The sequence below is a fragment of the Corvus hawaiiensis genome, chromosome 6 (genome assembly GCF_020740725.1).
Source record: "Corvus hawaiiensis isolate bCorHaw1 chromosome 6, bCorHaw1.pri.cur, whole genome shotgun sequence".
Lineage (NCBI taxonomy): Eukaryota > Metazoa > Chordata > Aves > Passeriformes > Corvidae > Corvus > Corvus hawaiiensis.
The window spans coordinates 50,522,235-50,547,772 of NC_063218.1; the positions used below are offsets into that span (position 1 = coordinate 50,522,235).

Below are 25,538 nucleotides of genomic sequence, written 5' to 3' on the forward strand. Positions count from 1 at the left end.
ATATCTGTCCTCCTTCCCTGTGCACAAAACGTATGTTTTGATACTGGGCTACTGACTCAAGGGGTTGTGTACCGAACATGGGAATTTGAAGATTTGCATACCTACCACCCTATTTAATTGTGGAAATTCCAGCCTGGGCAACCAGAATTTTTCATCCAATATATACTGGCCTTTTATCACTTCATTCACACTGATTTTTGTTTTGTTTTAATTTGCAGGCTGTCAGAGTGCTCAAGAGTAGTCGTACTTTGACTATCTCTGTGGTAGCAGGCGCTGTAAGTAGTGTATTTTTTAAAGCAGAACATTTGTGAAAATTACTCTGTGGGCAAATAAATGATAAAAATAAATGGTTAAAAACAAAAGCTGTGTTTCTTTATAAGATCTATACCTCTGTCAAACCAGGACAGTTTTGAGTGGCTTTTGCTTATCTCATACTACACAAAGTATTCTCAAAACAGTTTCATAATTGTGGGCCAATGCAAAAACCGTTCCCTTGACAAGGAATGGAAATTAACTTTATCCTAATGGTTCCTCATGTTTGAGAGCTTCTGTTCTAACAGATATCTCCTGAAACATGAAAGTTGGATTGGGGACAAATAATTTTTAATCCTGACTAGTGGATGCCTAAGTCTTATTCCAAATTAGTTCCTTTTGTAACTGTTTATCTGATCTCATTAGCGTATTGACACATTGAAAATTGCTCAGTTTTTCATTCCCGCTGTTCTGTTCAGCAGAACTATAAGCCTTCAGGGCCTAATCTAAAACCAGATGAAATTAATTAAATCTTCCCTCTGACTTCAGTGTGACTTTCAATAAATTTTTTAATGTTTTTACTGCTTTAATCCTTCTTATAGCAAAGTGTGCAGTTATATACAAGAGGATAATCAAGTTCCATAGACTAATAAAAGACTGTTTTCTAATTGCCTTGCAACTGACTTAAATAGGGGGAAAAAAAGATTTAATAAGTCACTTCAGCTGCTTCCTAAGGGCGTATGTGTACTGTGTAGCTACATTAAGGAATTAATGGTTTATTTGATCTACTCTTACAGTAACAAAAGATGAAGCTGTCCAAAGGCACTGTAGACATTGTTTAAACAAAAGCTCTGGGCTAGTTGATTAAGCTCCAGGAATTCAACATCCTGAGGACTTAGTTTCAACTCCCAGTTATGTTAACAACTGTTAAAAATATGAGATCTACCTCAGCATGCATCACTGGGGTGGTATCCTTAAAATGGCAAATTGTTGCTATGGAACTCTTCTGTTCCTCACTCCTTCACCTTGCATGTCTCTCCTCAGTACACGTCTTTGTCTGGAGAACAGATAGCAAAAGGAAACAGTTTCCCTACCATGATGCAAAGGCATTCTTCGGTGCCTGGTTTTGTTCAAGATGTCTACTTTGTGCTTTAGAGACAGGAAAAATCCTACCTTCCTAATTAACATGGGATTTTAATTTCAGAAATAAAAATTAGATTAATGTTATCAAAGGGTTCTGCCTATAGCACAATGGAAATATCTTTCTTGAACAGAAAATAGTGCTGGTGTCTTAATTGTAAAGCAAATGAAACAGGGACAAAACCAACTGAAATACATAAACTATACAGTGTATGGGGGATGTACATTCCCTGTATTTGGGTTCCCTGAATGATGACACATTTCTGCAGCAACCAGGGATTAAAACACAGTAACTGTGTAGTTGTCTTCAAACTGGGAGTCATTCACTGTTCTGTTCTCTGGCATTTCATTGCTCAGTGAGATTTCAAGAAAGTATAATGTGAAGTTTTTTCTGGGTGACACAGTGAGCATGTATTTGGCATGACCCTTACAGTGCTGTTGCTGACTTCAGTAGTTGCAACCTCTTCTGAGGTGTTCAGCACATAATAACTTAGAGGCTGAAAGTAGAATAGCTCCTTGGAGTAAGCAGTCAGATGTCAGATCTTTGAGGATTTTTTGGGGTGTGTTCCTCAGGAAGAGCAATGTAAGGAAATAGCAGATGTGCTACTGTGTAGCTGGGTTTTAATTATTTCCATGAGATATTTTCATGACTGATTTGGGTGGTGGTTTTGATTGCAGGGAAAGGAGCTGTTCATGACTGAAGAAGAGAGGCAAAGAGAAGCATATCTCCGTGAGCAGGAACGCCAGGAGTTAATGCATCAGAAGCGGCTTGCGCTGGAGACCAACAAAATCATCAAAGAGCAGCAAGAGAAAGAGAGATTGTAAGAGCTCTCTACAGGACAGTCTGAAAAATTTAGCTTGGATTTGGAGAGGGCACAGAAGACAGGAGCACATGATTATTTCTGTGATGCTTCTCACAGAAGTGAGAAGATTCTGAACTTAGAGAACTCTGTTTTGCTGTTGCAGAGTCTCTGTTCATAAAATGTTTATCCTGTGTTGCTCTTGATGTTCTGGGCTTTCAGAGCTGATATCGTTCAAAGCCATGCTGAGTAGAAGGGTCATTCTGCTCCCTGACTGTCATACCCCAATGATTCAGTGTGATACTCATTATTTTCCTGATGCTATCCACTCATGTTTTATTTTTAGCAAGACAGTTAGAAATTTTATACTCATAAAAAAAACCACACTATAGACCTGTCTCAGAAGGAGGTATTGACTTAGAGAATTAAGTAGGTGATAATGCTCTTATTATGCAGGTGGTCAGGAATGTCCTCAGGGTTCCTATGAAACCATACTGAAACCTTGGTATCTTAGTGATGACTTTTAAAAAGGAGTGTTTTCCCCCAATACATATATATTTACTGTTTATGTCTTTTACTAAATGCTGACACACTTTGTTCAGGTTCTTACTCAGAAAATACTATTTTTATCATGGTGTCCTAATTCCTCTTATTATAGAAGAAAGCTGGAGATTTCCCAGAAGGCTGCAGAGGAGGAAGAGAGATACCGCAGAGAAATAGAGCAGTGAGTAAAAACCTTACACAGGCAGTGTGCCACCTGGAAAAGGGTGCTTGTGTATTAGGTCTGGCTGGAAACCTTCTCCATGTTCCTTTCAAATAAAATTGTGTAGTATTTCCATTTAGCTAAATGTAGGATCCAATACAGATCAGTAAGTACATGACTGTTAGAGAATAGGAAACTGTTCTGAAAATCAGCACCTTGAAAATATGAGGCTTATGACAATAATAAATTCAATGTAAAGTTGAAGTAGAGCACTTATTTTAAAAATGTTATTAATATATAGAGAAACTTAAGATTAAGTACGTTCTGTGTCTTAGAACTTGCTTACTCTGTTGTCATTGAAACACTACATTTAATTGTAACAGAAAAAAATAGTACTTTTAAGAAACTGATCAGTACTATATTTGTAACTTAAGCATTCTTTTACATTTGGAAGTTTTAAATTAATCAGTTGTTATCACAATAATTAACTTCCCTTCTAAATGATGGAGGGAAATTGCATGAAAATGAAAGTAGCACAATAATACCTGTTTTGATTCAGCCCTTTAGGACTAAGATTGACCCTCAAGTCTTCAGCTTTGCCCCTTTGACATATTGAAGGGGTTTTAATTCATTTAATTCACTTAAGTTCCTTCTCATGTACCTGTATTAGCTAAAATTTTCTGATAGAAAAAGTGCAGGGATTTCTGAATTTCCAAGGTGCAAAAAGAAATATATTCTTCAGCTGTCACAAGAGAAAAATCTTCTGACAGTCCTGCTGTGGGCTCTACTGCAGTACATGGATGAATTCTTGTGCATTTCCCTTTTCTGATACCAGGGAATTGGTGGCATCTTGTTCTTTATTGTGGCCTTCTACAGAAGTTCCTGCAATAGCCAAAAGCTGCTATAAAAGCAGGCCATCACATGTGAAGGATGATTCTGTTCTCCCAGTCTAGATTGCCTGTCTGTTATAATGGATGTTGGATGTCTGCCGTGTTCTTCTGCACTAAGAGCATCTTTACTCACTCAGGGAGGGCTTTCATGCCTTGAGGGCTGCTCAGTGTAAGGTCTAACACAGCTTTATACTTCCTTGTAATTTTCAAGTGTCGCTCAAGCACTTTTAAGCTTTTCCATATCACAATCCGAACAGTTAAGTCAGTGTCAATCTCCTGGGTGAGGAGGAGGGAGAATGGTACTAGAGGAAAAAAGGTGAAATTAAAAGCTGAGATTTCATGAGCAATTGTGACAGGCTAAAATACATCGTTTTTCTGTATTAATAGTTTGTAAGGATCATGCCTTACCTTCCTTTAAAAATCCTTTCTGCAGGAATTCATTGTGTAAAGTCACTGTGCCCTATTTTGGTATCTTAGATTTGAAAACATTTCAAATGTGCCTGAATGGCAGAGGTCCCTAACTCTGTGTACTGCAAGTTGCATTGTAACACCATCTTTTTTTAATTAAAATGAAATGAAACAACATTCTGTCCGTTGTTCCCTGACAATGCCTCTAAATTTAAATAGTGAGCTCAGCTGCAGATTTAAGAGTGTTTTGACTCCATGTGAATATTTTTTCAATTTGTTTTAGCTAATTTAGAGATGCAAAAGATAATCCAAGTATAAATAGCATCATATATATCTAAGACCTGGTAAATTTTGGCACCACATTATCCTTTCAAGGCCAGCTATAGTCAAGAATAGATCTTGGATCACTTAAGGCTACATATATGAAGCTACATGTTATTAGGTTATTCGGCATCTCTGCTGTGACCTACTTGGTGCTTGCTGTTTTTTGGTTTGAAATGTCCTTTTTTCTGATCATCATGCCATTCTAGGTACTTCCTTGGTACTTTACTTGTTTTGCATGCTCTTTTCCTGAAGTGTGACGCTCTCTGCACCACCCCCATCCTCTATCTCTACTTATCTATTCCCCTCTCATCTCTTTTATTCTTTTTTTCCCCTTTTTTCCCTAGAATAAGAAATTTCTATTTCTTATTGGTTCGTGTTTCAGCAGTATTTAATTCTTTTTGGGAAGAGTCACTTTTTATGGCAACCTAGGACTATGTGTTTAGGAAGCAATCATCAAAATAGATTTAAGCTATAGAAGGAAGGCACACACCTTTTAGGTATAATTTTCCATTGTGACATTTGATTTGGGTGTATGGTAGATGTTCTGTCCCTCAGTGTTTTAGTTAAAACTGACTTTTTCTAACAGGTAATTCCAGTTGTAAAAATGAAAAATTACTAGGTGAGAGATGGTTTTTTTTACTTCATTTAAGGTGACAGTACTGTAGTGTATCATTCATGGCTTAGCATCTGTGCACGTGTTTATATAACTGGCCTTATAAGTCTCAGTATTAATCAAGAATATCTTACTCAGTTACACTGTATTTTTCAAATTATCTTAGTAGCTTCGTAAATGAAACAGATTGATGAAAGGAATTTGGTTATGAGGAAAGAGCAGTTTATTATGCCTTATATTAAAGAGAAAAAACAAATACGCTGAAAAATTATGATGGTAATCTGATATATACTGATGCTGTTGTTTTGGCACTCTGAATGTGTAACTGCATTTGCTTCTTCTAGGATAACAGCAGAGGAAGAGAAATTTAAAAAGGAGTGGGAAGAAGACTGGGGTCCTAAAGAACCACCCAAGTCTCTAAAAACTGTAACTGCAGACGTGCACTCTGCCCCTCGTTCCAAACACAGAAGTAAGTAATTGATTTCAGCCTGCCTCCTTGTGTTTGTGTCAGACACGTCTGAGCTGTATGGAATATATCACCAGTTTGTCTCCAAGCCAAGCTAGCTATGAATGGTTATTTTCAGAAGGCTGGAAGCATACCATTAATTTAATAACTCTTGTTTAACAGGTACCTATCTTGCAAAATCTAGATCCACTCAAATAGTCATGGTTTTTAACAAGCAGTAGCAGCAGAAAAAGCAAAAAGAATGAAGCTTGCTAAGAAATTTTCTGAAGCATCAGCCTCTTTATCTTGGGGGTTTGGTGCATTGTTTTCCATGTTGTTTTTGTTCAGTGTTTGCTTGACAATCTTTTCAAAGTTTGGGTTGGAAGGGATGTTAAAGATCACCTTGTTCCAATTCCCTGCCATGGGTGGGGACACCTTCCACTAAACCAGGTTGTTCAGAGCCCCATCCAGAACAGGCCTTGAATACTTCCAGGGATGGGACATCCACCACCTACCCTGGGCAACCTGTTCCAGTGCCTCACAGTAAAGAATTTCTTCTTAGTATCTAACCTAAGTCTATCCTCTTTTAGTTTCAAGCCATTCCCCCTTGTCCTCTCACTATATGCCCTTTTAAAAAGTTCCTTTTCAGTTTTCTGGTAGCCCCTTTTAGGTACCGGAAGGCTGCTCTAAGGTCTCCCCACAGCCTTCTCTTCTCCAGGCTGAACAGCCCACCTCCCTCAGCCTTTCCTCATAGGAGAAGTGCTCCAGCCTTCTGATCATCTTCATGGCCGTCTGCTGGACCCATTCCAGCAGGTCCACATCCATCTTATTTTGGGAGCCCCAGAGCTGGATGCAGCACTCCAGGTGGGGTCTCATTGAAGTGGAGTAGAGGGGTAGAATTCCCTGCCCTGCTGCCCACACTGCTCTTGATGCAGCCTAGGATGCTGCTGGCTTTCTGACTTACAGGTCTGGAGGGAATCAAGAGAGTTGGAGCTTAGTTGGCAGTTAAGAAGCTAAATTGGAATCTACAAATTGTATGTGGAGAATGTACTAAAATTGTATTGTACAAAGAAAAACGTGGAAAGTGCTTGTTGCATAATTTATAGGAGATCTGGGCCGATTCCTAACCTGATGTTATTTTATTACATTATTTTGTGTGTGACTTTGGGAAAGTCTGCTGATGGTTCCATTACAGGAAAAGCTACCAAGCTCTGCAGGCTTCTCTTCATCACAGAGCAGACTAATTGTCCACATGTAGATTCTAACTGCTCTTCAGGGCTGGAGGAGGTTGGAGACTGATTTAATAGGGCCATTTTTTCTTTCTAACAATTTTGTAGAAAAAGCATCCCGTCACTAACTACGTTTTTTTTATTTCACGGAGACTTCTAGTCACACACTGCTGATCTCTTTTCATTTCATGGGAACCTCCATTTAGACTGTCACTTCTATCTCCTCACTCCTTTCCTCCGTTGTTTCTCTAGAAGACTTAAAGGGAGTTGCACATGACCAACTTGAAACAGATGACATGGATGAAGTGAACATGAAGCAGGACAAACAGGTTTGCCACTCAGCCCGAACTTCCTATCCTGATTCAGATTCTTCCTGTGTCTCACCTCCTCCTGACAGTCAGTCTTGACATTGAACTGACCATTTGGGTTTCCTAGGGCGATATTTGTGGTCCTTTGGTAAATGATGAAAGGTTTTGACACTGCTGCTGTCATTGCATTCTAAAGGTACCTTGATATGAAATCTAACAATCCTGCAGAAAGGTGGACTATATTGAGTGCTCTGTGTTAGCAGTGTTTCTTACATAAAGTTATGTATGTTTCTTATATAAAGTTTTGTATGTTTTTACTTAGCAATATACTTTGTAACATTTGTGCACTTGGCTTGAAATATTTTGTCCTGGGAAATGGAGCTTTTCATGTCTCCTCAAAAGCCTGTGTTCTGCCACAAGCTTGAATGAGTTTGCATACCTGCTTAATTTTCATAAGGCTTGCTAAAACTACTGTAAAGTAGGAGCATAACCATAAAAATCTTAGCAATGCACATGCCTGTGTGGTTCTATGTGAAGATTACTTGTTGATTGTTGCATTTGCTTTGACATAAAATGTATATCATTAAAATAAGGGAAACTTATGACTAAATGTTCTAGAACCATTTATCAAGAATTTGACTAAGAACTTGAGGTGTAATACCAAACCTCTGGTGTTGAGCCTTCAAATAAATTTCAATCAGTTACACATATCAGCATGGATTGATCTGAGTAAGAACCAGTCCTTGGCTTTTCTTCAAAAAACACCTTTTCCTTTACCTTTTGTAGCTTTTGGATGGTTTTATCGGTATGAAGGAAAATTTCCCACAATCCGTAAGGTACAAAGTTTGAAATGTACTTTTTTTTGCTGTGTGTTTGAATTGAAATTCCTCATTTTTCTTCTCTCTTATTAGTAAACATTCTTTGTAGTCAAATGCTCCTTCTTTTAACGTGTGCACAATTTAAGATGCTTGTGGGATGCATGTGTCTAGGAGTTTGTCCTTTTCAGTCCTTTGGGCTGTTGAGTTCTGCCAGTGGGAGTTGTGTAACAGTACTTTGCAGCAGGTGTTCATTACAGGTGAGCAGTGCATGTCTTCATGTTCTCCAGAAGTATTCACTATATATATATATATATATTTATATAAAACCAGTACAGAGACAAAAATTATATAGTTATACTTTTGCAAACCTCCCTGTAGGAGGAGTGCTGAAGGCAGAAGGCTTTTAGGCATGTATATATGAGGAAAAAAAATTAACAATCTTTAGGGTGATAGAATACTTCTGTGTCTGCAGAGATGCTGCTGAAGTATTGCAATTTCAATTTGAGAGTTTCAAATAATATTTTATACTTGCAGTTGCTTCCTTCTCTTTATTGCTTTTAATGTATATTAGCCATATTCTGGGGGGGTTGTGTGGTGTGCTTTGGTGGTGGGTTTTTTGGTAACTAACTGTGGTAAAAGCGCCATGAAGATGTTTTGTGTGTATCTGGCAATAACTCAAGGTTTCAGAGGAGGTCAGGATTGTTTCAGACAGATGAAGTATTCGTGTAACTCTTCAGGACTATTACTTTAATCTTCTGTGTGCCCAGCATATGTCTGTTCTCCTTAAAAGAGATTAGGAGAAAATGGTGCATTCCAATACCTTTTTGTACTGCTGGTGACTGTAAATCACCATGGATCTCTAACCTGTGAGAAAGCCAGAGCAATTAGGATTTTTATAATGAAAATTGTAAGTGCATATTATGGAAACTCTTCACACGAAGAGGTAATCTTTTGTATTGATGCTGACAATTATAGTTCAGAGAATGTCCAAATACCTCTCCATATATTAATGAAGATCTTACACAATTCCAGTTGAACTTTAGCACATGGTGTGCACTAGAAGCTTGAAAAGATGTTTTTTTAATAATTTGCTTTTAGAAATATTTTTAAATCGGGCAGTGATGAATTTTCATCCTGCTCCCTATTGCTAATGAATTTTTTTGTTTGTTCTAAAAACAAAATTTCACTGTGTACTGAAAATGTCTATAATAGGAAGTAAACTGAATCCATGGGGAAAATTGTAGGAAAGGATGAATCATCCCGTTGTATCTGAATGCAGTGAATGCAGCTAAGATTGTCAGATATATGTTCTTGTTCTGGAAGACTTTGGCTTGTGTACTGCTTAGTGTGCCTTTGAATTCAGTAATTCTTCAAATGTTGACCTGCCTGGTGTTGCATTTAGTAGACAGTACTAAATGTATCTTCTCATTTTTTAGAGGATGATATTGGCAATTGTTAAGGTAAAAACTAATTATCCCTGAATAAAATATGCCACAGAATTAGGTTTATGTTAAAACATTAGTGTGAAAAGCTAGATTTATTTTTTTTTTTTTTTTTAGTTAAGCCTTATCTCCAGTGTTTTGGGGGTTCCTTTTCCCCCTGCTCCCCTCCCTACAACACCACCACCACGTAACCACGAAGCAATAGACCACATCCCACTGAAATCAGCAGTACAGATTTCCAGTTAACTGCTTGACTGGGAGAATTGGCTTTTGTAACTGCCAGGGAAAATGTCTGTTTTCCAAGGCTTTGTTATCAATATTAACGTGCAAAAGGGGAAAGGAAGACAAATAATGCTATTTAATGTGAAGCAGTTTGTGGTGGTTTTGGGAATTCAAAGCATGAAAGTCAGTAGCTGATGATGATGAGAATAAAATCAAACCTGAGGCACAGCCTTTCTGGCAGTGGCAGTAATTGACAGTAAGTGGCCACCTGCTCCTCTGTTTTACTTTTTCATAAATAAAAGGAGAACATGGCATTTCCAATATGAACTAAGTCGTACCTGTACAAATGTGAAAGGGTAGCAGAAATGTGACATCATTAAAGTACAAATAAGGAGCAGTGTGTGTTCTGAAGACAACAGGAACAGAGGCTTCCGAAAGACTGTGTAGCTTTTCCCTTTGTTTGTATCCTACATCTAAAATTTAGAGTCACTTTGTACTGTATTAGTTAACTCATCTGAGTAGATTTTATCCAGGAGCTACGTGGTCTTTGTCTTGCAGTGTTCCTTCTTGGAAGCGACTCAGTTTCTGCACTGATCTAAACCTTTCTTTTATAATTCCTTATTTCAGTTTCATTAGGGGATGCAATGTTGATTTTAGGGCATATGCATGAAGCTGTTGTATGCATGGACTGTTCACATCTACTTACACATGAGCATCTGTCACCTCAAAGCAATCAGTCTTACATGTATATAAGTGCCAAAACAGAGAGATGGCAAATCAAGACCCAGCCAAAAGTGAATATTCAAAGTTTTATAGTGGGCCTCTGTGTCCTAAAGTTGTAACTTTGCAGAGGAACAAAAAAGTTGAATTCTCTGATCTCATCCAACATCTCTTAGTGGGCACAAGCCCTACAAAAAGTGTGAACTTCCTGCAAATTGCTGGGTAAATGGACTTTGGATTTTCTTTTAAAAGACTATCCCCTTACTTGCATAGACTGTAATTAGATTTTTCAAGGCAGGCACTCATGTACCAGAATTGAAGTTTGTGGTGTTTTTAGCTGATGTAAAAATTTTTGTTAAAAATCCTTCCCAGAAAGGGAAAGAACGAAAGAAGTCAAAAAGTGATAGTTTTTGTGAACAGAAGAAGAACAAAAAGGAAATGGAGTTTGAGCAAAAACTTGCCAAAGAGAAAGAAGGAATGCTGGAGAAAGAAAAACAGCTGAAAATAAATCGTCTTGTGCAAGAGGTATGTTGTGGTCTATCAGGTGCAAAACTATATTGAAAGAAAATTAGGTGGATTTTTAGTGGAATTATTTTAGCAAGACACTTGTTTAATTATGTCAAAGATAATGAAATTTTAAAAGCTGTTGCACTGCAAAACTCTGTTGCCATGTTTGCTTGTTTCTAGTCAGCTTTTGCCCAAATGAGGATAGCTCTGCAGTTAATGAGTGTCCATGTGTAGTGATGAATTTAATGAAAGCAAAATAGGAAAACCTTCTTAAAAGCATTATTATTTTAAAATTATGTTTAGTGGAGTTTTCATACTTCTGAAACATATTTGTATTGTGACCACACCTATAACCTTTTCTCATGCACCAATGTTATGGTCAAGGTATCTGAGACAGAACGAGAAGACTTGGAAGAATCAGAAAAGGTGCAGCACTGGGTGGAAAGACTTTGTCAAACACGGTTAGAACAGATTTCCTCTGTGGAGAATGAGTCTCCTGAGGTAAAATTCTGGCTTTTCCATATATTGCATGATCTCTAAATAACTGAAGGTTGTCTCCTAAAAGCACCAGGTTTTACTAGTGAAAAAATCTTTGTCTTTCCCCCTCAGCCTTTTTTCTAAGAGGGGGGAGAACATCAGTAATTGATGACTATATCTATAGAATTTGCTGTTCCTATATTTTATGAAGATTTAAACATTGTTTTAATGAACTGTTTGTATTAACCTTTTAAAGTATATTATTACCACAGAGTGAACAGTTTTATTGATCCGTGAGCTGTTTGGGCTACGTGGGGCATGCTACAAATAACAAACCTGGACCCAGCTATATTTATTAATATCCTATGAAAATGAGACCATCATTGATAGTGAGCTCTTGGAAGCTTCCTTGTATTGCATGAAATAAAGGAGCAGGTTAAGAAAATCACAAAAAGATACGAAACTCACAAGGAGTAGGCTTTGGGCTTGTGCTTTAAGTAGTCCCCTTTAATTAGGGGATCTGCAGATAGCGATTGTTCCTTAGAGCCTGGTGATTCTAGATGTGGAGTGAGGCTTTCCCACCATCCTGCTGCTCTGGCTGTCTTCCAAGGAAAGCCACTTTCAAGAGGAGCATTTCAGTCTGCTGAGCTCCCGTGAGATCCCCGAGAAACTGCAACCACAAAAGGGACCTTGGGGAACACTCTCGCATGATTTTCCTTCAAGTCAACATGGAGCAGCTCTGGAAAAAGCAGTTGATCTTTTGTTCTTTGTGGCCCTAGGCTCAGATCCATGTGGTTTTTCAGTACAGGTCTTTAGTGGAATGATTATGCAGAGTTTTTCTCTCACTATCTAAACTTGGCAGATGGTGTTCTGCTAGAACTTTGTCCCCCTTACTTTGTAAAGTAAGAAGGCACATTACAGATTACAAACACTTGCATTTTCAGAGCTCTACCTGAATTTAAGACAAACACTCTGTGTTGTATTTGCTCCATCAATTCTTCCATTACATTATATATAAGTGCTCTATTACGATTTTTCTACAAACCTGCCCAAGCAGCTAAAACATGTAAAACATAAAACCTGAGGGCTTCTTAGGGGTAAGTACAGCTGAGCAGTTTTCAGGTGCTACAGGCATGAACTGTTTCTTGGGAGCAAGAGCAGTCAAGATCTCTCAACCTCTGCCAAAGAAATAGCTATTTTTCAGTACAAAGGGGTGAGCATGTTAGATAAGAAGAACGTGAAAACTGTTACCCACTTGAGGGAAGTGTTGCCATATTAGAGTAAGATGGATGTGTCTGTCAGACAGCTTATCCATGTAGTGTTTCCTCAGCTGAGTCTACAAAATAGCAAAATGGCTGAATTTTCTTTGATCGCTGGTAAAAGGAATGTTAGCAACTCTAGCAGCATATGTGGACTCCTTCACATACATTGGGGTTTTTTTGGATGAGCTGCTCATTATGTTCAAACTCTGGAGTTGTTTAGCCCCCCAATAGATTGGGTGTGGATTAACATAAATTATAAGATCTCAAACCCCTTGAGGATCTGAATTTCATAGCACACTAAATTTTTGTTTTGATAGCTGCTTAAGCTTAGTTTCCTTCTGTGTGCTAATGTGTGGTTGTGTTTACACAACTTTAACCCCTTTCCCTTTTTTAATGACATAGAACCTCAGGGCTTGTCTTTGATTATTTTTCTTAAAATAATCACCTTTCCAAGGAGTAATTCTTGCTTTCTCTTCATAAGAGCCAGAGAGGCAAGAGTTGTGTTATCTTGATTTGCCCTGTGACTTTGCCTTCTGAAGGCTTCATGCTGTTGCGGTTTTGTGGGGTTTCTTTCGTCGACCCCCTTACCCCAACAGCTTCTGTCACACTACTCCCATTTTTCTTCTTTTTAAACTAGAATCCCAAGGAGTGCTTTTAGAAAGGCCTTCGGAGAAAATTTTGTGTATGTTCTGTGTGGGAGAAGCCAAGAGCTTCCTGCGCAGTAGCAGTCAGGCTGAGCGGTGTTGTAGGGCTGGCCATCAATCACTTCAGGACTGTTTCAGGCAGAAGTGTTGAGGCAGATTTCTGTTCTGTCACACACAGCTGGCGAGTGGACGTCCTTCTGCCTCTCCCTCGGCCTCATCAATGCGGCGCTTTGCCGGGGGCCTGCAGCTGCACACCACAGACCTCGATGATATAAACTTAGATGAAGTTGACAAACCCAAACAGCACGCGCCACCACCTCCGCCACCACCGCTGCCCACTGTTAGCCCAGCACCCCCAGCTCACCCACTTCCTGCCTCAAATGTTCCACGAGGTCCAGCCCTGTCGGTGACACCAGCTTCCCAGGTGACCTCGGGATCTGCTTGGATGCGTGCGCCTTTACCCTTGCCCTGCGTGCCTCCCTGCCCTGATCCATCACCTTCTGTCCACTGGATCTACCCTTCTGCCCCTTGCAATGTTAAAAGACGGAATGAGGCGGTTTCTTCATTTTTTCTGTAGGGATTGCAGTCCAGTGGTGATTTCATTTTTACATTTTTAAAATGGAAGTCAGAAGGCGTTTGCTCTCCTGCCTACGTACGTTGTAACCCTAACACCTGCAGATACATTCAGCGGAATGTATCAGTTAAAAAAAAGATGAGTTGGACTTGATGAAAAAGAAAGAAATAACAGCAGGCAGCAGTTTAATTCAGTGTTAAATTTCAGAAAAGTATCATCCCTGTAGTGAAGATGACTTGTAAAAGTGCTTTAAATGTGTCATCAAATGGCTTTGTTAGGTGAGAAGGAACGAAGGAATGTCCTTTGTTAGGACAAAGAAAATTGGCCTAAAGTTGGAAGCTCAAACTTTTAAAAGGTCAAAACTGTGTAAAATAAAAAAGTGCGAGCTGGTAACCTGTTTTGACTTTTTGCACTTTGAGAAAACAGTGCCGTTCTCCTCACTGCAATCTGAGTCCAAAAGAGTCAAATAAAAGCAATCTTGTGGCAGATCACACTTTAGGAAAGAAACAGCAGCTGATTCATCCTAATTCCCTTTGCTGAGCGCTGTAGTGAGTTGTTGTTTTGGCAAAAGATTCTTGTTTCAAGCAGCAGAAGAGGATCCCATATGGTCACTTGTTCCCTACACAGTTTTTTTGCATGGGTTGACTGACTGCATTGTTGGGTTTTGGGGCTTTTGCATGTTTACTAAATCGTCTTTGTGTTTGCATGATTCTGGTTGGGGTGGGGAAGGATATGCAAATTTATCACTTTTTGGTGGAAACTGATAGATTCTCTCTCTGAATAATTGCCATTATGTGACCCATGAATCTCTTCTAAACTTATGTGGACCTCTGACAGTGCTTGATCTATGTGATTTATACATTTGAAATGCCAAGAATGTGCTAGATCCACCAAAATGGAAATATCATATGTTCTTACAGATAGCAGGTTTCCCAAGTTATTTGCAAAATAAAAATGATGTGAAATGACGCAGAAGTGTACAAAATACTAGTGTTGAGAGGAGAAATACACTCTTCTAAAGATAACAGAAAATACTCAGATAGATGGAGTAATACAGGAACTGCCTTACTGATCTGACCCCAAATCAATATATTTCAGTATGTGTTTCTGGCAGTTTGTCACTGCTGGGTATGTTAGAGAAAAGAAATTAATAATTAAGAAAAATATGTTAGGTAACAACAAATAACCTAGCTTTTAAAATAAATGTCAGTTTTCACTGAATATAGTTAGCATATATGAGGAAATAACTAGGCTCTTAGTAAAATTAATTCTGAGCCAAAGCTGCTTGGTTTATAAGTAGATAATTCAGTATTTCTGGTGTGGTTTCAGAAATGGAAGAAAAATCCAAAGCTTGAGAATTTATCCTTGCTGCCTTTTACAAAGTGAGTTTTTAACCCCGCAGATAAGCAAAAGCAGTGCATTTTTGTGACTATATGGATTAAAGACCTTGTGTTTATGCCTGCCAAAGCCAAAAGATAAGACAACTGTAATTGTCCCATAAGTTCATTTTTCTAATATTACTCAAGCTGCAAAATCTTCTCTGCATTGCTCCATTTTTGGTATTAACCCAGATCGTTTAATTTCCAATTCAGCTTGAACAAAACCTGACAAAAGGAATAAAATCCTGTCAGAGGCATTCTTGAGAACTAGCTATTAAAATATCTGGAATAAATTGTCTGTTTCTGAAAAAAATTATTATTAGCTTTACACTTTATATGAACCCAGTATTAAGTGTGTTGCTGTTTAGGTTGTAAGAACCACCTCCCACGTCGGCAAAGCGTCCTCTGTGTCAAGCAACCCGCTGGTATGTCACGTGCTGTTAATCATGGCTGTAGTTTCATGAGCTTCCCATGTAGTGCTAATGGCAAGGAAGTGTCAAAAGTTTCACCCTGCATGGCTCATTTGTTTAAAATTCAGCACGTGGAATGATATGTGGGGGATACATTGCTGTGCTGGGAGCACGAGTAGTGGAAGTGGCTCCTAATGGTCCAAGGATTTCGTATTTCAACAGTTGAGCAAACTACAGTCCATATCTGCATGTTGCAAATGTCTGTATGTGACAGAGCATGCGCTTTGTTCTTCTGTCAAGGCAAAAGTTGCTAGGTTCAATCTGTCTTTTAAATATAATGGGTGCTAAGAAGCAAGTTCTGTCTCAGAACCACCAACATTTGTTTGGTATCTCTTTGCACTGATTTTGAGTCAGAATGGTCATATGTCAGGTTTCTCCATTGTGCACTCCAGAAAAATCTGTTGCTAAATTGTGCAGCTCCAGGAGAAATCATCCAGTTCCAGTGCAGTTTTAACAAGTTAGTATCTGTGAATCTGTTGATTCTGAATCTTCTAAGTTTGGAAAGCTTAATGATACAATGTATTTTGCAGTGTGGAACAACAGTAGCTGAGGGATATCCTCAGGGACTTTCAAATATCTAATTCAAGCTTTTTAAAAAACTATTTAAGAAAGGAAAAGGGAAAAAAAAAAACCCACAGGGGGAAAAAAAACACACACACATGCACAAAAAAACCAAACAGAAAACCAAACCCAAAAAGTGGCTTAACCCATTTGCTGGAAGCAAATAAATTGGAGGATACAGCTTGTACCATAAGAATGATCTCTGGAATACATCACATTTCCTATGAGAAACATTGAGAAAAGTGTCCCAAGAGTTGCTGGGGTCAAGTCAGAAACTGAACCCACAGGGCTCAGTTTTGAACTCTCTTCTTGAATAAAACTGTGCTTCATGTCAGTGGGAGTTTTGGCTGAGTGGGAAGTGTAGGATTGGCCTAGGGCATGCTGAATGATCAGGTCTCAGATGCCTCTGGGTATCTGTACTTTGTGGAGTCAAGGGCAGGGTATTTACCTAACAAATCCTTGTGGTTAAATCAAGATAATTTAACTTGAAGTTCTCTAGGGAAAGCAGTTTGCTGCAGCCCAGCTGAATTTCATCTTAAAAGATCTGTTTAGCCATGGATTAGTTAAAATCTTATTTTGGGTTCACTCTGTTCTTACACTCAACTTTAGCAGGTTTTTCTTTTCCTGTAACTTCTCATTCAGTTTGTTGCCTTTATGGGAAAAATGCCAAAATCAGGGCTGAGATTTATCCATAGTCTTGCTGGTGAAGCCTGAATTTAGGGGAAAAGCTACTACTTGGATGCAAGAGAAATTGTGTTTTGGTTTGGAGTTTGTAAGCCTTAGTTAAAATAATTCTGCAAGGTTTTTCTTCTATTAGTGTTGTTAAATTCATTATGATAAACCATTTGGATTGAGGAGTCTCGTTGAAATTATGGATTTGCACAAATTATGTTGTGAACTGTAATTTTTTTAAATTAACTCCATAGCAACTTGCTCCAAGTCCACCTACCCAACGTCATCCAGGGGTACCAATAGTGTCTAAACCAGTTATGCTGCATCCTGACCCAAACTTCGTGGTCAGGCCAACAATCAAATCAGAGGCCCTGGTAAGCCTTTTAATGTTCTTTTTCTGAATGCTCCAGTTACTGTGAGGGTTTGGTTTTGACATTGTTCTTTGAGATGTCCTCAAAGAACAATCTTTTTTCCCATTTCCTGCTACCTAAAATTTCTGTATATTTTCAAGCAGTCACGAATGGTAAGTACAAAACAGGTTTTTTCCATTTTTTTTTCCATAGTGGAAAAGCTGCTTTTAGTGACAATTTTTGTACAGGGGTGCATAATTCCAGAGCAGCATAAAGCCCTAGAATTTGTACATCTTATTTTTCATCTATTCACATGCTGGGTTTTATTTTTATAAATTCTGAATTCATTCATCAGAAACGAAATAATAAAAATTAAGCCAACTGCATTTTTCCTTTGTAAATGGTCATAAACATACTTGAAGATATATGCCTCATTATATAATTTATCATATATATATATATATATTTATATGTATCTTTTAATTTCCAGGGGGAAATATGTGTGTTGTTATATCAGACTCCAATATACTGGTCAGGCAGTGTTACTGCGAAGTTCACTCATAATCAGCTTCTTTTTCTCATTTCTTTTCCATTTCTTGTTTCAAATGTAAGTGAAAAGTCAGAGGCTAAATATTTAGGACCAACCATGTAGCATCTTTGGGAATTTTAGTATATGAGCAAAGGTGAGCCACGTCTTACTGAACAAAAAAAGAGAAATACTGCTCAGACAGGTGATAACTCCCAGCTGACAGCCCTTGAAATTCACCTAGAATAGCTGGTGGACCAATTTGGTAGCTTTTATTCTTGAGGTTCACTGTGGCTTATGCTGTTATTATCAGTGTTCTGTAATGCATGTTTGTGGACACGTGTATGTATGCGTTTGTAAGATAGTAAGTGACAGAAAAACCAATGAATTTGTATTGCATTTATTTAATTAAAAGCTATTTCTGACAATAAATTATGTGCTCAATATTCCTAGCTGTGTTTCATTAAAATACGATGGATTTGTCATTTTTCATTTTAATAATTTAGATAATCTTCTTCCTTTATTTTCCCCAGTTACACTTTGAACAAATTTAAGTGATACTTAGTAACCACTTTTCCCACAGCCAGAGTCATTTTGAAGCTTCTACATTATAAATGAACTGAATAGTAATTAGAAGCAGTTTTTATAAGTTGCTTAAGAGAAGGCAGGCACATGAGCTGAAAATAAATTCAGATCCTCCAGTGGAGATGTTTCCTTCAGTTGGAGCTCTCATTTTGATTGTGTTCAGTTTTTTAACATCTCTAAGCAATATGAAATTCCTTAGGGAAAGGATGAAAAAAGTCATAATCTGCAGTTAATATCATCTAGCTCTTGAACAAGTGTGTGTGTGTGTACTAGTTTGCAAAATTTATAATACCCTTATGTGTGATCAAATAATCTTGGTACAAATTTTAAAAGGCACTTCTTTTTTTTTTTTTACTGACTACATACAATTAGTTTAAGAAACTGGCAACAAGATCCACCTCCATAGAGAAATGTCTTATGATTTGTTATGCATGCATGCACATTTTCCAAATCACAAGTCTGCTAAAATCTTTCAGATTCAATCATCTTCCTTCCCAAACTGCATTATATTAGTTGGAAGATCAAAATTTCAGTGGGAGCAACATTCTGGTAGGACTTTGAGAGAAAGATCAGTCTATAAATTGGTTTGGTAGACCTTATAACTCTTACTTTCATTGATGACTTACTGCAGTAAAAGGGTATTTATTCATCCTCACTTCAGTGAAGTCAGAGTGCTGTGTGAAGTAAAACTTGCATGGATACTGAAGAGGGAGATTACATCTATTAGTTAAAAAAAGAAAAGGCCAGTGTACGACACAACAAACAAGAGAGTACCTGCCTATCTCCAGAAGTGTTTAAGAATTAAAATTATGATTTTTTGCAGAAGGGGAGTGGATTTTGGTTGGTTGCTCTGTGTGTTTTTGTGGGTGTTTGTGTTTAAGTTCATTGTTCAGATAGAGGACCAGTTCAGCTTCTCTTAGTGGAGGAGAGTATCACCAAAGACAGCATATCATTTGCTGTCTGGTTTCTCATCTTCCTAGATTTCACACACCTTATGGAACTCCAGCTTTTATGTCTTAATTTGATATTATGCATTTAAATGTTTCAACCTTGTTTTTACCTGACTTTAACTGTCCTGAGTACCAAACTCTAGAAACTGAGGTTGATGGATTTATTTGATTCAAGCAGCTAATCCAGTTGGCCTATCCTTGAGCAATTCACTAGTAAAGAAGATGAAAAAGCATGCACTTAAGAATAAAATAGACATGCAAGAATGCATAAAATCCTCCTATTACCTGCAAGGTAGTTGGGCCAGATAGTCTGTGTTGTGGCTTAAATAATCTTCTTAATTAAATTCAGGTCAGAATTACCAGGTCTTTTAACAGTTGATGAAAATGAAGTTGTTTTCATTTATAAATAGGGAAATGATGGGAGATGTTTAAACCTTAAGCATGGCCTTGAACACTGAGTGCTGCTCTGAGTCAAAATCGGTGTGAGCTGTACTAAAGTGAACTGGAATACATTTATGGCAAAGCCAATTAAATTTTGGCTCAGAGAACAGGAGAGGATTGTTATGATTTAGTGGTGAGATTTTCATAGAGGCAAAACCACCAGGAGCATTAGTCTCTGCTCTCCTATCTATCACAGACATGCTGTTGTGTGACTTACAAGGCTCTGGTGCACTGGCTGCTACAAAAGATTTTTTCTCTCTCATTCCTTTGTGGGTGGATGAAGAATTTCTGAAGGGAAAAAAATAATGTTTAAGCTTTCCTCTAATTTGCAAGCTTTGAAGCCTGATTCTGCAGGGCTGAAGTCAAGACAGGTGCTTAGATACCATGTGGCAAGATGTGTGAGGATTGGAAATTTCAAGTAGCATTGGTTATAGCTGTACCAAAACAATCTGTGTTGAAACTGTACTTTTTTTTTTTTTTTTTTTTTTTTTTTAAGAGAGCATCTAAAGGGATTTGTGGAAAATCTTTCCAAACTTGCCCATAAGTCCTCCAAGACAAAAACTCATCGTTTGTATTAATTAAACACAAACCACATTTCATTAACTCTTGAATATATTTTTCCACGTAATGGTAGGACTATAGGACACTGAGAGAAACCTTAGTGAAGCTGACACATGGTAATTTGTTTTAAAGGAAATTGAGTTTGAAAGGGTAAATTCCAGAGTTGGAAGTTGTTCTTCTTTCAGAAGACTCAAATACATTACCTGATTTGCTGTAAGGTTTTGAGTGGAGGCTGGGGAAGTGTCAGTAGTGTTTTGTATAATAATATGGGGATTTAGCCCATCTAATTTTTGAAAACTTCTGTAAACTAATAAAATATTCTGTATTTTAAGTGATTCCAAGCTAGTGTACCATTTTGTTAGAATAGTGGAAGTGACAGAGAAACAGAATGAATATGGAATTTAAATCCTTGAAGCCAAACAGAACAAAATCAAATCCATTTAATAACGGAATTCACCTCTTCAGTATAGGAAATCTCTGGTAGGAAAGCAAATCTTAAATGCATAAACATATACGTATCATGACTTCTCAGTATTTTGGAAATTATTGTCTACCATTTTGTCCATGTTTAGGGTTGATTTTTTTCAATTTTTTTTATATATCATGGATAAGAGACCCAAGCACTCTTCAAGACACAAGAAATGACTTGTAAAAGCAGTCATGGAAAATATTTTTTAAAAATCTTGTGGTATGGAAATGTGCATTATTTATGTTGTTTCTCTAGAATTCTTTCCACTTTGCATTCAATACTATTTCATTGTGTGTGTTCTCTCATTTTGGAATGATACAGGGAACAAGCACTAACAAGTGCAAGTGTGATTCAGTCCCTAGGAGAGCAAAATAAGCAGTAAGATAATTTATGAGTAGGTAATACTTATTTACATTAAAAAGTTAATACCTGGTTTGGCAATTTTCTTTCTTTTGCAGCCACAAGAGATGTTTAAAAGGATGGTGGTTTACAATTCATCATTTAGATCTAACAAAAAACAAGTAAAATAACGTTTTCCGTGTTTTGTGTGGTACTTCTTGTTTGACTGATCATAGATTTAAAACTTTCTTTTCCAATCCTGTTGCTCAGTTTCTAAAACAGAAGATGCAAGGCAGCCCTAGTGCATGAGAACTGCTAGTCTTTGTAAGCTTTAAGTGTGTGCCTGTGTCTCCTGCTAGTCTAAGCAGAAGAAGAATGGGAATAAATCCTTCAGGTTGAACCATCTGTAACTACTTACATGGTTAAGTGCAACCTTTAAGATAGTTGAACACTGATAACTGATCTGATACTGATATTCCTAAGATTTCCTTGTTTCTCTAAGTGTCCAGCTGCAATGCTTTCAGTAATAAAATGCTTTATTAGTTTAACAAATAGAGCTATCATCATACCATAGCTACTCTTAGGAAATCAGAGGAACTGGTGGTGGAAAGCACTTGTTCATTCAGCCTTCCTGTATTGTGTAGGGTTTTCCTGCTGTACTTCTATTGCTTTCCTCTGTCACAGTGATAACGTTTTCACCTCTTCCCATTTGGTTGACTGGTGGTTCAATAGATGACCCTTTGAAGAAGTGAACTTCATGCTAAACTTCTCTGCTGCTGTAAAATGTGCCCCTTTCTGTACAAAACCCCTTTGTTAGTCCAAGCTAAATTAGATGCATTGACATGTTATCTGAAAAGTTAGGACACAGTAGTGAGCTCCCAGTGTGAGCTTTTGAGCGGTAAACCATTAAGAGCAGTAATAATTTTTTCTTCTTTTAATCAGTTTCAGTCTAGATCTTGAAGGGAAAACTGCATTTGACTGAAAAAGATCCAGCTTTGAGATTATTTATTTGCCAGTGAATGCCAGTATGTTCTGAATATATGAGTTGTGTTCTCAAAAGAGGTGGTTTTTTGAAAATTTTGTTATATATGGTCATGACTTTCTCTTTCAATTATTTGTTGTTGTTGTTGCTTGGGTTTTGTTCCTCTGTTGTTGTTGTTATTTCAGGTCTCAATTGCTCTTGACTATTGTTGTTAGAAACCTGTGAAGCAGGAACATTGGTATAAGTGCTTGTGTTTTGGAGGTTGTTTTTTCTTTAAATAGTAACTTTAGCTTGCATCTGGAAGTCCAGACAGGAAGTTATTTCAGTGCAATCAAATATTTTAATGTTCCATTTTCAGCTTATGCTCAGTCCTGTGAATGTTTTTGTAAGTCAAGAAGGGATTTGAATGGTCTTAACTGTTTCACCTGAAATGTCCTGAGTGGTGGGAGGGTAGGCTTAGGACTGTGCTTTCCACACGGTGTTCCTTGGTTCATTGCTGCCTGCTTGGATATGGAGTGCACTCTCTGATCTCTGAATTTGTGGTGCCCATTTCAGGAAAGATTTATTACAGTTCAGTGCATGTCTTTTTTCTGTCTTAGAGATATTTGTACATTATTGGATCCAGGTCATATCTCTGATACATAGTGGTATGAACCCAAGTGGACAACAGTTTAGATTGAATACTAGGAAAAGGTTTTTCACCCACAGGGTGGTTGGGCACTGGAAGAGGCTTCCAGGGAAGTGGTCACTGCACCAAGCCTGGCAGAGCCCAAGAAATGTTTGGAGAAGGCTCTCAGGTACATAGTGTGAGTCTGTGCAGGGCCAGGAGTTGGACTTGGTGATCCTTGTGGGTTCCTTCCAACTCAGGATATTCTATGTTTCTATGACTTTTGCTTGCAGGTTGTTTTTTTGGTGGTCCTTTTTTTTTTTTTTTTTTTTTTAATTTTGTGTGTTTGTTTTCATGGAGTTTTTTGGTTTTTTCCTGTTTAAAGATTATTTTCCCAGGAAAACTTCCTTCAAAGGGCAACATCTGTTTTTCATGAGGGCAACCTGGGACAAAGAGTTCACTGACTTCCTTTAGATTACATAATGACTTAGTGACTTGGCTGAGATTGGAGTTCTTTTCTCTAAATTGCTTGCTCCAAAACCATAGATATCTACTTTATCTATGATTCCAAAAGGCAGTACTAATTCAGTTATTCAAAGTATTAATTGTTTAGGTAGCTATCATTGTAAAATGTTTCTCTTACAGTTTTGGTTAAATGGGTCATCATATTAATACACTTTGTAAATTAATGAATGCTTGATTGACATTTTTTCCCCAGGATGAAATTCTACCCTTGGTGATGTCTGTGATGAAATTCTCATTTATCTGGTTAAAAAATGTAATGCAGTGTAACAAACCTAATGTAAGGCAGTGCTGTTAAGGGTGAGATCAGAACCCAGAGGGTCATTCATAGTCACATCAAAATTAGGCAACTGAGAGAGGTAATAAAGAGTATAGCAGAGAAGGCATTAGTATTTTCTGCTGCAACTTTGCCATTTACAGCCAGCCCTAAAATATACCAGAGGAATCTAAAGCTGTGTGTTTGGTTTACAAGTGGAAAAAGGCTTAGCTGAGTCTGCCAGTGGAATAGATTTTGTTGTCAAATGGATCCAGTAGAAAAGAGGCCAGTAATGAATATATCAAGCTTGATTGTGCACTGAACCACTGGTCTGTGTCAGATATATGTCTGCAAAGGGTTGTGTGGTTCTGTGTTCCCCTATCACCAGGTTATTGCAGCTTGAGGCCACAGGAATGGCAGCTAGGTACCTCAGTAAAGATTTTCTTAAGTTCTGAAGTCCTTTACTTTAGAATGCAGGATAAGTGCAGAGCTTTTATAAATCCCCAGCATTGGCCATGCAGTCTCACCCAGTAGCTACTAATCCTCCTCAGGAAACTGCCACTCAAACACCATTCATTCCAGACTGCTGATGCAGGAGCTCCCATCCTTGAGAAAAGGTAACTCCTGCTTTTCTCTGCAGTCTTGGTCTGACAAGTGTTAAGCCCTACATTTTGTGGGCCATCTCAAAGCTTAAATCTTGCTCTGCCTAGGTGCAATATTCTGCATTTCCAACATTCCCTGACAAAGCTTTTAAGTCCTCCACAGAACCATATGAAAACAAAGTTGTCCTGCAAATTGTCCAACAAACTGTTGTTCTGAGTTTGCTTGTGGTATGGAGCCAACCCCCTGAAACTCCACATCAAGAAGGAGAGAAGGGGGCTGAAAAAGAATCCTAAAACCCAGTGAGGAGTAGTGTTGCTGAGAGGTGAATTGGAGCCTGTCATTTCTACCTGTTACCATCGAACATGTTGATAAGAAATGTTGCTCCAAAGAGTGTGGCAGAACATACCTGCCTATGATGCTTTCAAGATTTGTTTCTGTTCTGTCAGGTGTAGAGTGGAACTGTGGAGCTGACAGAGTGGTAAACTCTTCCTCAGAACTTCTCCATTATATGACCAACTCAAATTATTGATCTGCCATGAGGTTTTGAAATGTTTTCTGACTGTCAGGATGGACTCTTTGCTGTGTCTCTGTGCTTTTCTCCAGTTACTGTCTTCTTTCATAGCTTACAGAATTACATGTTCTCTCACTAATAAATAAGATGGAGTTTGTGTGTTAAGTGTGTGTGTGTGAGTTGCTGTTTTTGCAATTAAATATCATTTTATTCTCAGGGCTTCCAGAAGTATGTGGAAGATTTTGATCCATATTCAATGGTAAGGAGAGAATTTAAACATGCCTAACTGTTTAATATGAAATACACTGGAAAAAAAGCCAAGTCCTTGATTTTGAGGGCTGGGAGTGGGTAAGATTCTTGCTTGTTGGGTCTTGTGTATTTGACTTTTCTAGTCATGTTGAGCAGGAGTGTTCTTGCAGGAAAAGGTGATGTGGGATTCTGATCTTCCTGTAACACTATATTAGAGGAGGGAAAGGTCCCTTTTCCCCCAGAAACTACATAGATCATCCCAATTTTTTTGTGTTTCCAAAGTGGAAATGATTAATCATTGTATCTTTTCACAGTTTACCCCAGACCAAATTATGGGAAAAGACGTACGGCTATTACGAATAAAAAAGGTAAATGCTGTGTTGCTTGATTGATATTTAAAGGGTTCCTGTAAGCATTTGATATACAGCATCGTTTACTGGGAAGAAGGGAAGACTAAGCTCCTGTTAGTGGCAAAAATTAACAGCCTTTTCTGAACTAGGACTGTTTTTTTCATAGGAAGGATCACTGGACCTTGCAGTTGAGGGAGGAATTGATTCTCCAATTGGAAAGATAGTTGTGTCTGCCATCTACGAGGATGGTGCTGCAGACAAACATGGTGAGCAACAAAGGGGAATTTGAATGCTGCTGCAAAGTGTCTCCTTACACTGGCTGAGAATGGTTGGCTGATTCCATAGCCTGGTACTGAAAAGCTCACTTAGGTTGTCCA

General features: G+C 38.0%; 2 protein-coding genes across 6 annotated transcripts in view; both read left to right on the forward strand.

The window, feature by feature from the left end:
* The window catches only part of USH1C (USH1 protein network component harmonin), a 47,113-nt gene that overhangs the window by 16,334 nt on the left and 5,241 nt on the right, over positions 1-25,538 (forward strand). For all 3 annotated transcript variants that reach the window (XM_048307952.1, XM_048307951.1, XM_048307953.1), the window contains 8 exons: positions 219-275; positions 2,071-2,213; positions 2,851-2,916; positions 5,475-5,599; positions 7,057-7,133; positions 24,780-24,821; positions 25,126-25,179; positions 25,328-25,427. In XM_048307952.1, the coding sequence (XP_048163909.1) occupies positions 219-275; positions 2,071-2,213; positions 2,851-2,916; positions 5,475-5,599; positions 7,057-7,133; positions 24,780-24,821; positions 25,126-25,179; positions 25,328-25,427 (664 nt within the window). The remainder of the gene's footprint in view (positions 1-218; positions 276-2,070; positions 2,214-2,850; positions 2,917-5,474; positions 5,600-7,056; positions 7,134-24,779; positions 24,822-25,125; positions 25,180-25,327; positions 25,428-25,538) is intronic.
* LOC125327902 (harmonin-like) lies at positions 7,214-17,166 on the forward strand. 3 transcript variants are annotated; one of them, XR_007204436.1, is made up of 4 exons: positions 7,214-10,839; positions 11,206-11,322; positions 13,383-15,582; positions 17,115-17,154. XR_007204436.1 is itself a non-coding variant. In XM_048307955.1 (4 exons), exons 1-4 carry the CDS (start codon positions 10,753-10,755, stop codon positions 15,619-15,621), a joined length of 546 nt encoding a protein of 181 aa, XP_048163912.1. In that variant the 5' UTR covers positions 7,214-10,752; the 3' UTR covers positions 15,622-17,166. The 3 variants fall into 3 exon arrangements, 2 of the variants coding, with proteins under 2 accessions (XP_048163912.1, XP_048163911.1); XM_048307955.1 differs by having other exon boundaries at positions 13,383-13,628; positions 15,526-17,166; XM_048307954.1 differs by having other exon boundaries at positions 13,383-17,166.

Coding starts and splice junctions, on each gene's coding strand:
- LOC125327902 (XM_048307954.1), top strand. CDS start 10,753: ATGGAGTTTGAGCAAAAACTTGCCAAAGAGAAAGAAGGAATGCTGGAG. Junction 10,840..11,205: donor TAAATCGTCTTGTGCAAGAG/GTATGTTGTGGT, acceptor GTTATGGTCAAG/GTATCTGAGACAGAACGAGA. Junction 11,323..13,382: donor TGGAGAATGAGTCTCCTGAG/GTAAAATTCTGG, acceptor TGTCACACACAG/CTGGCGAGTGGACGTCCTTC.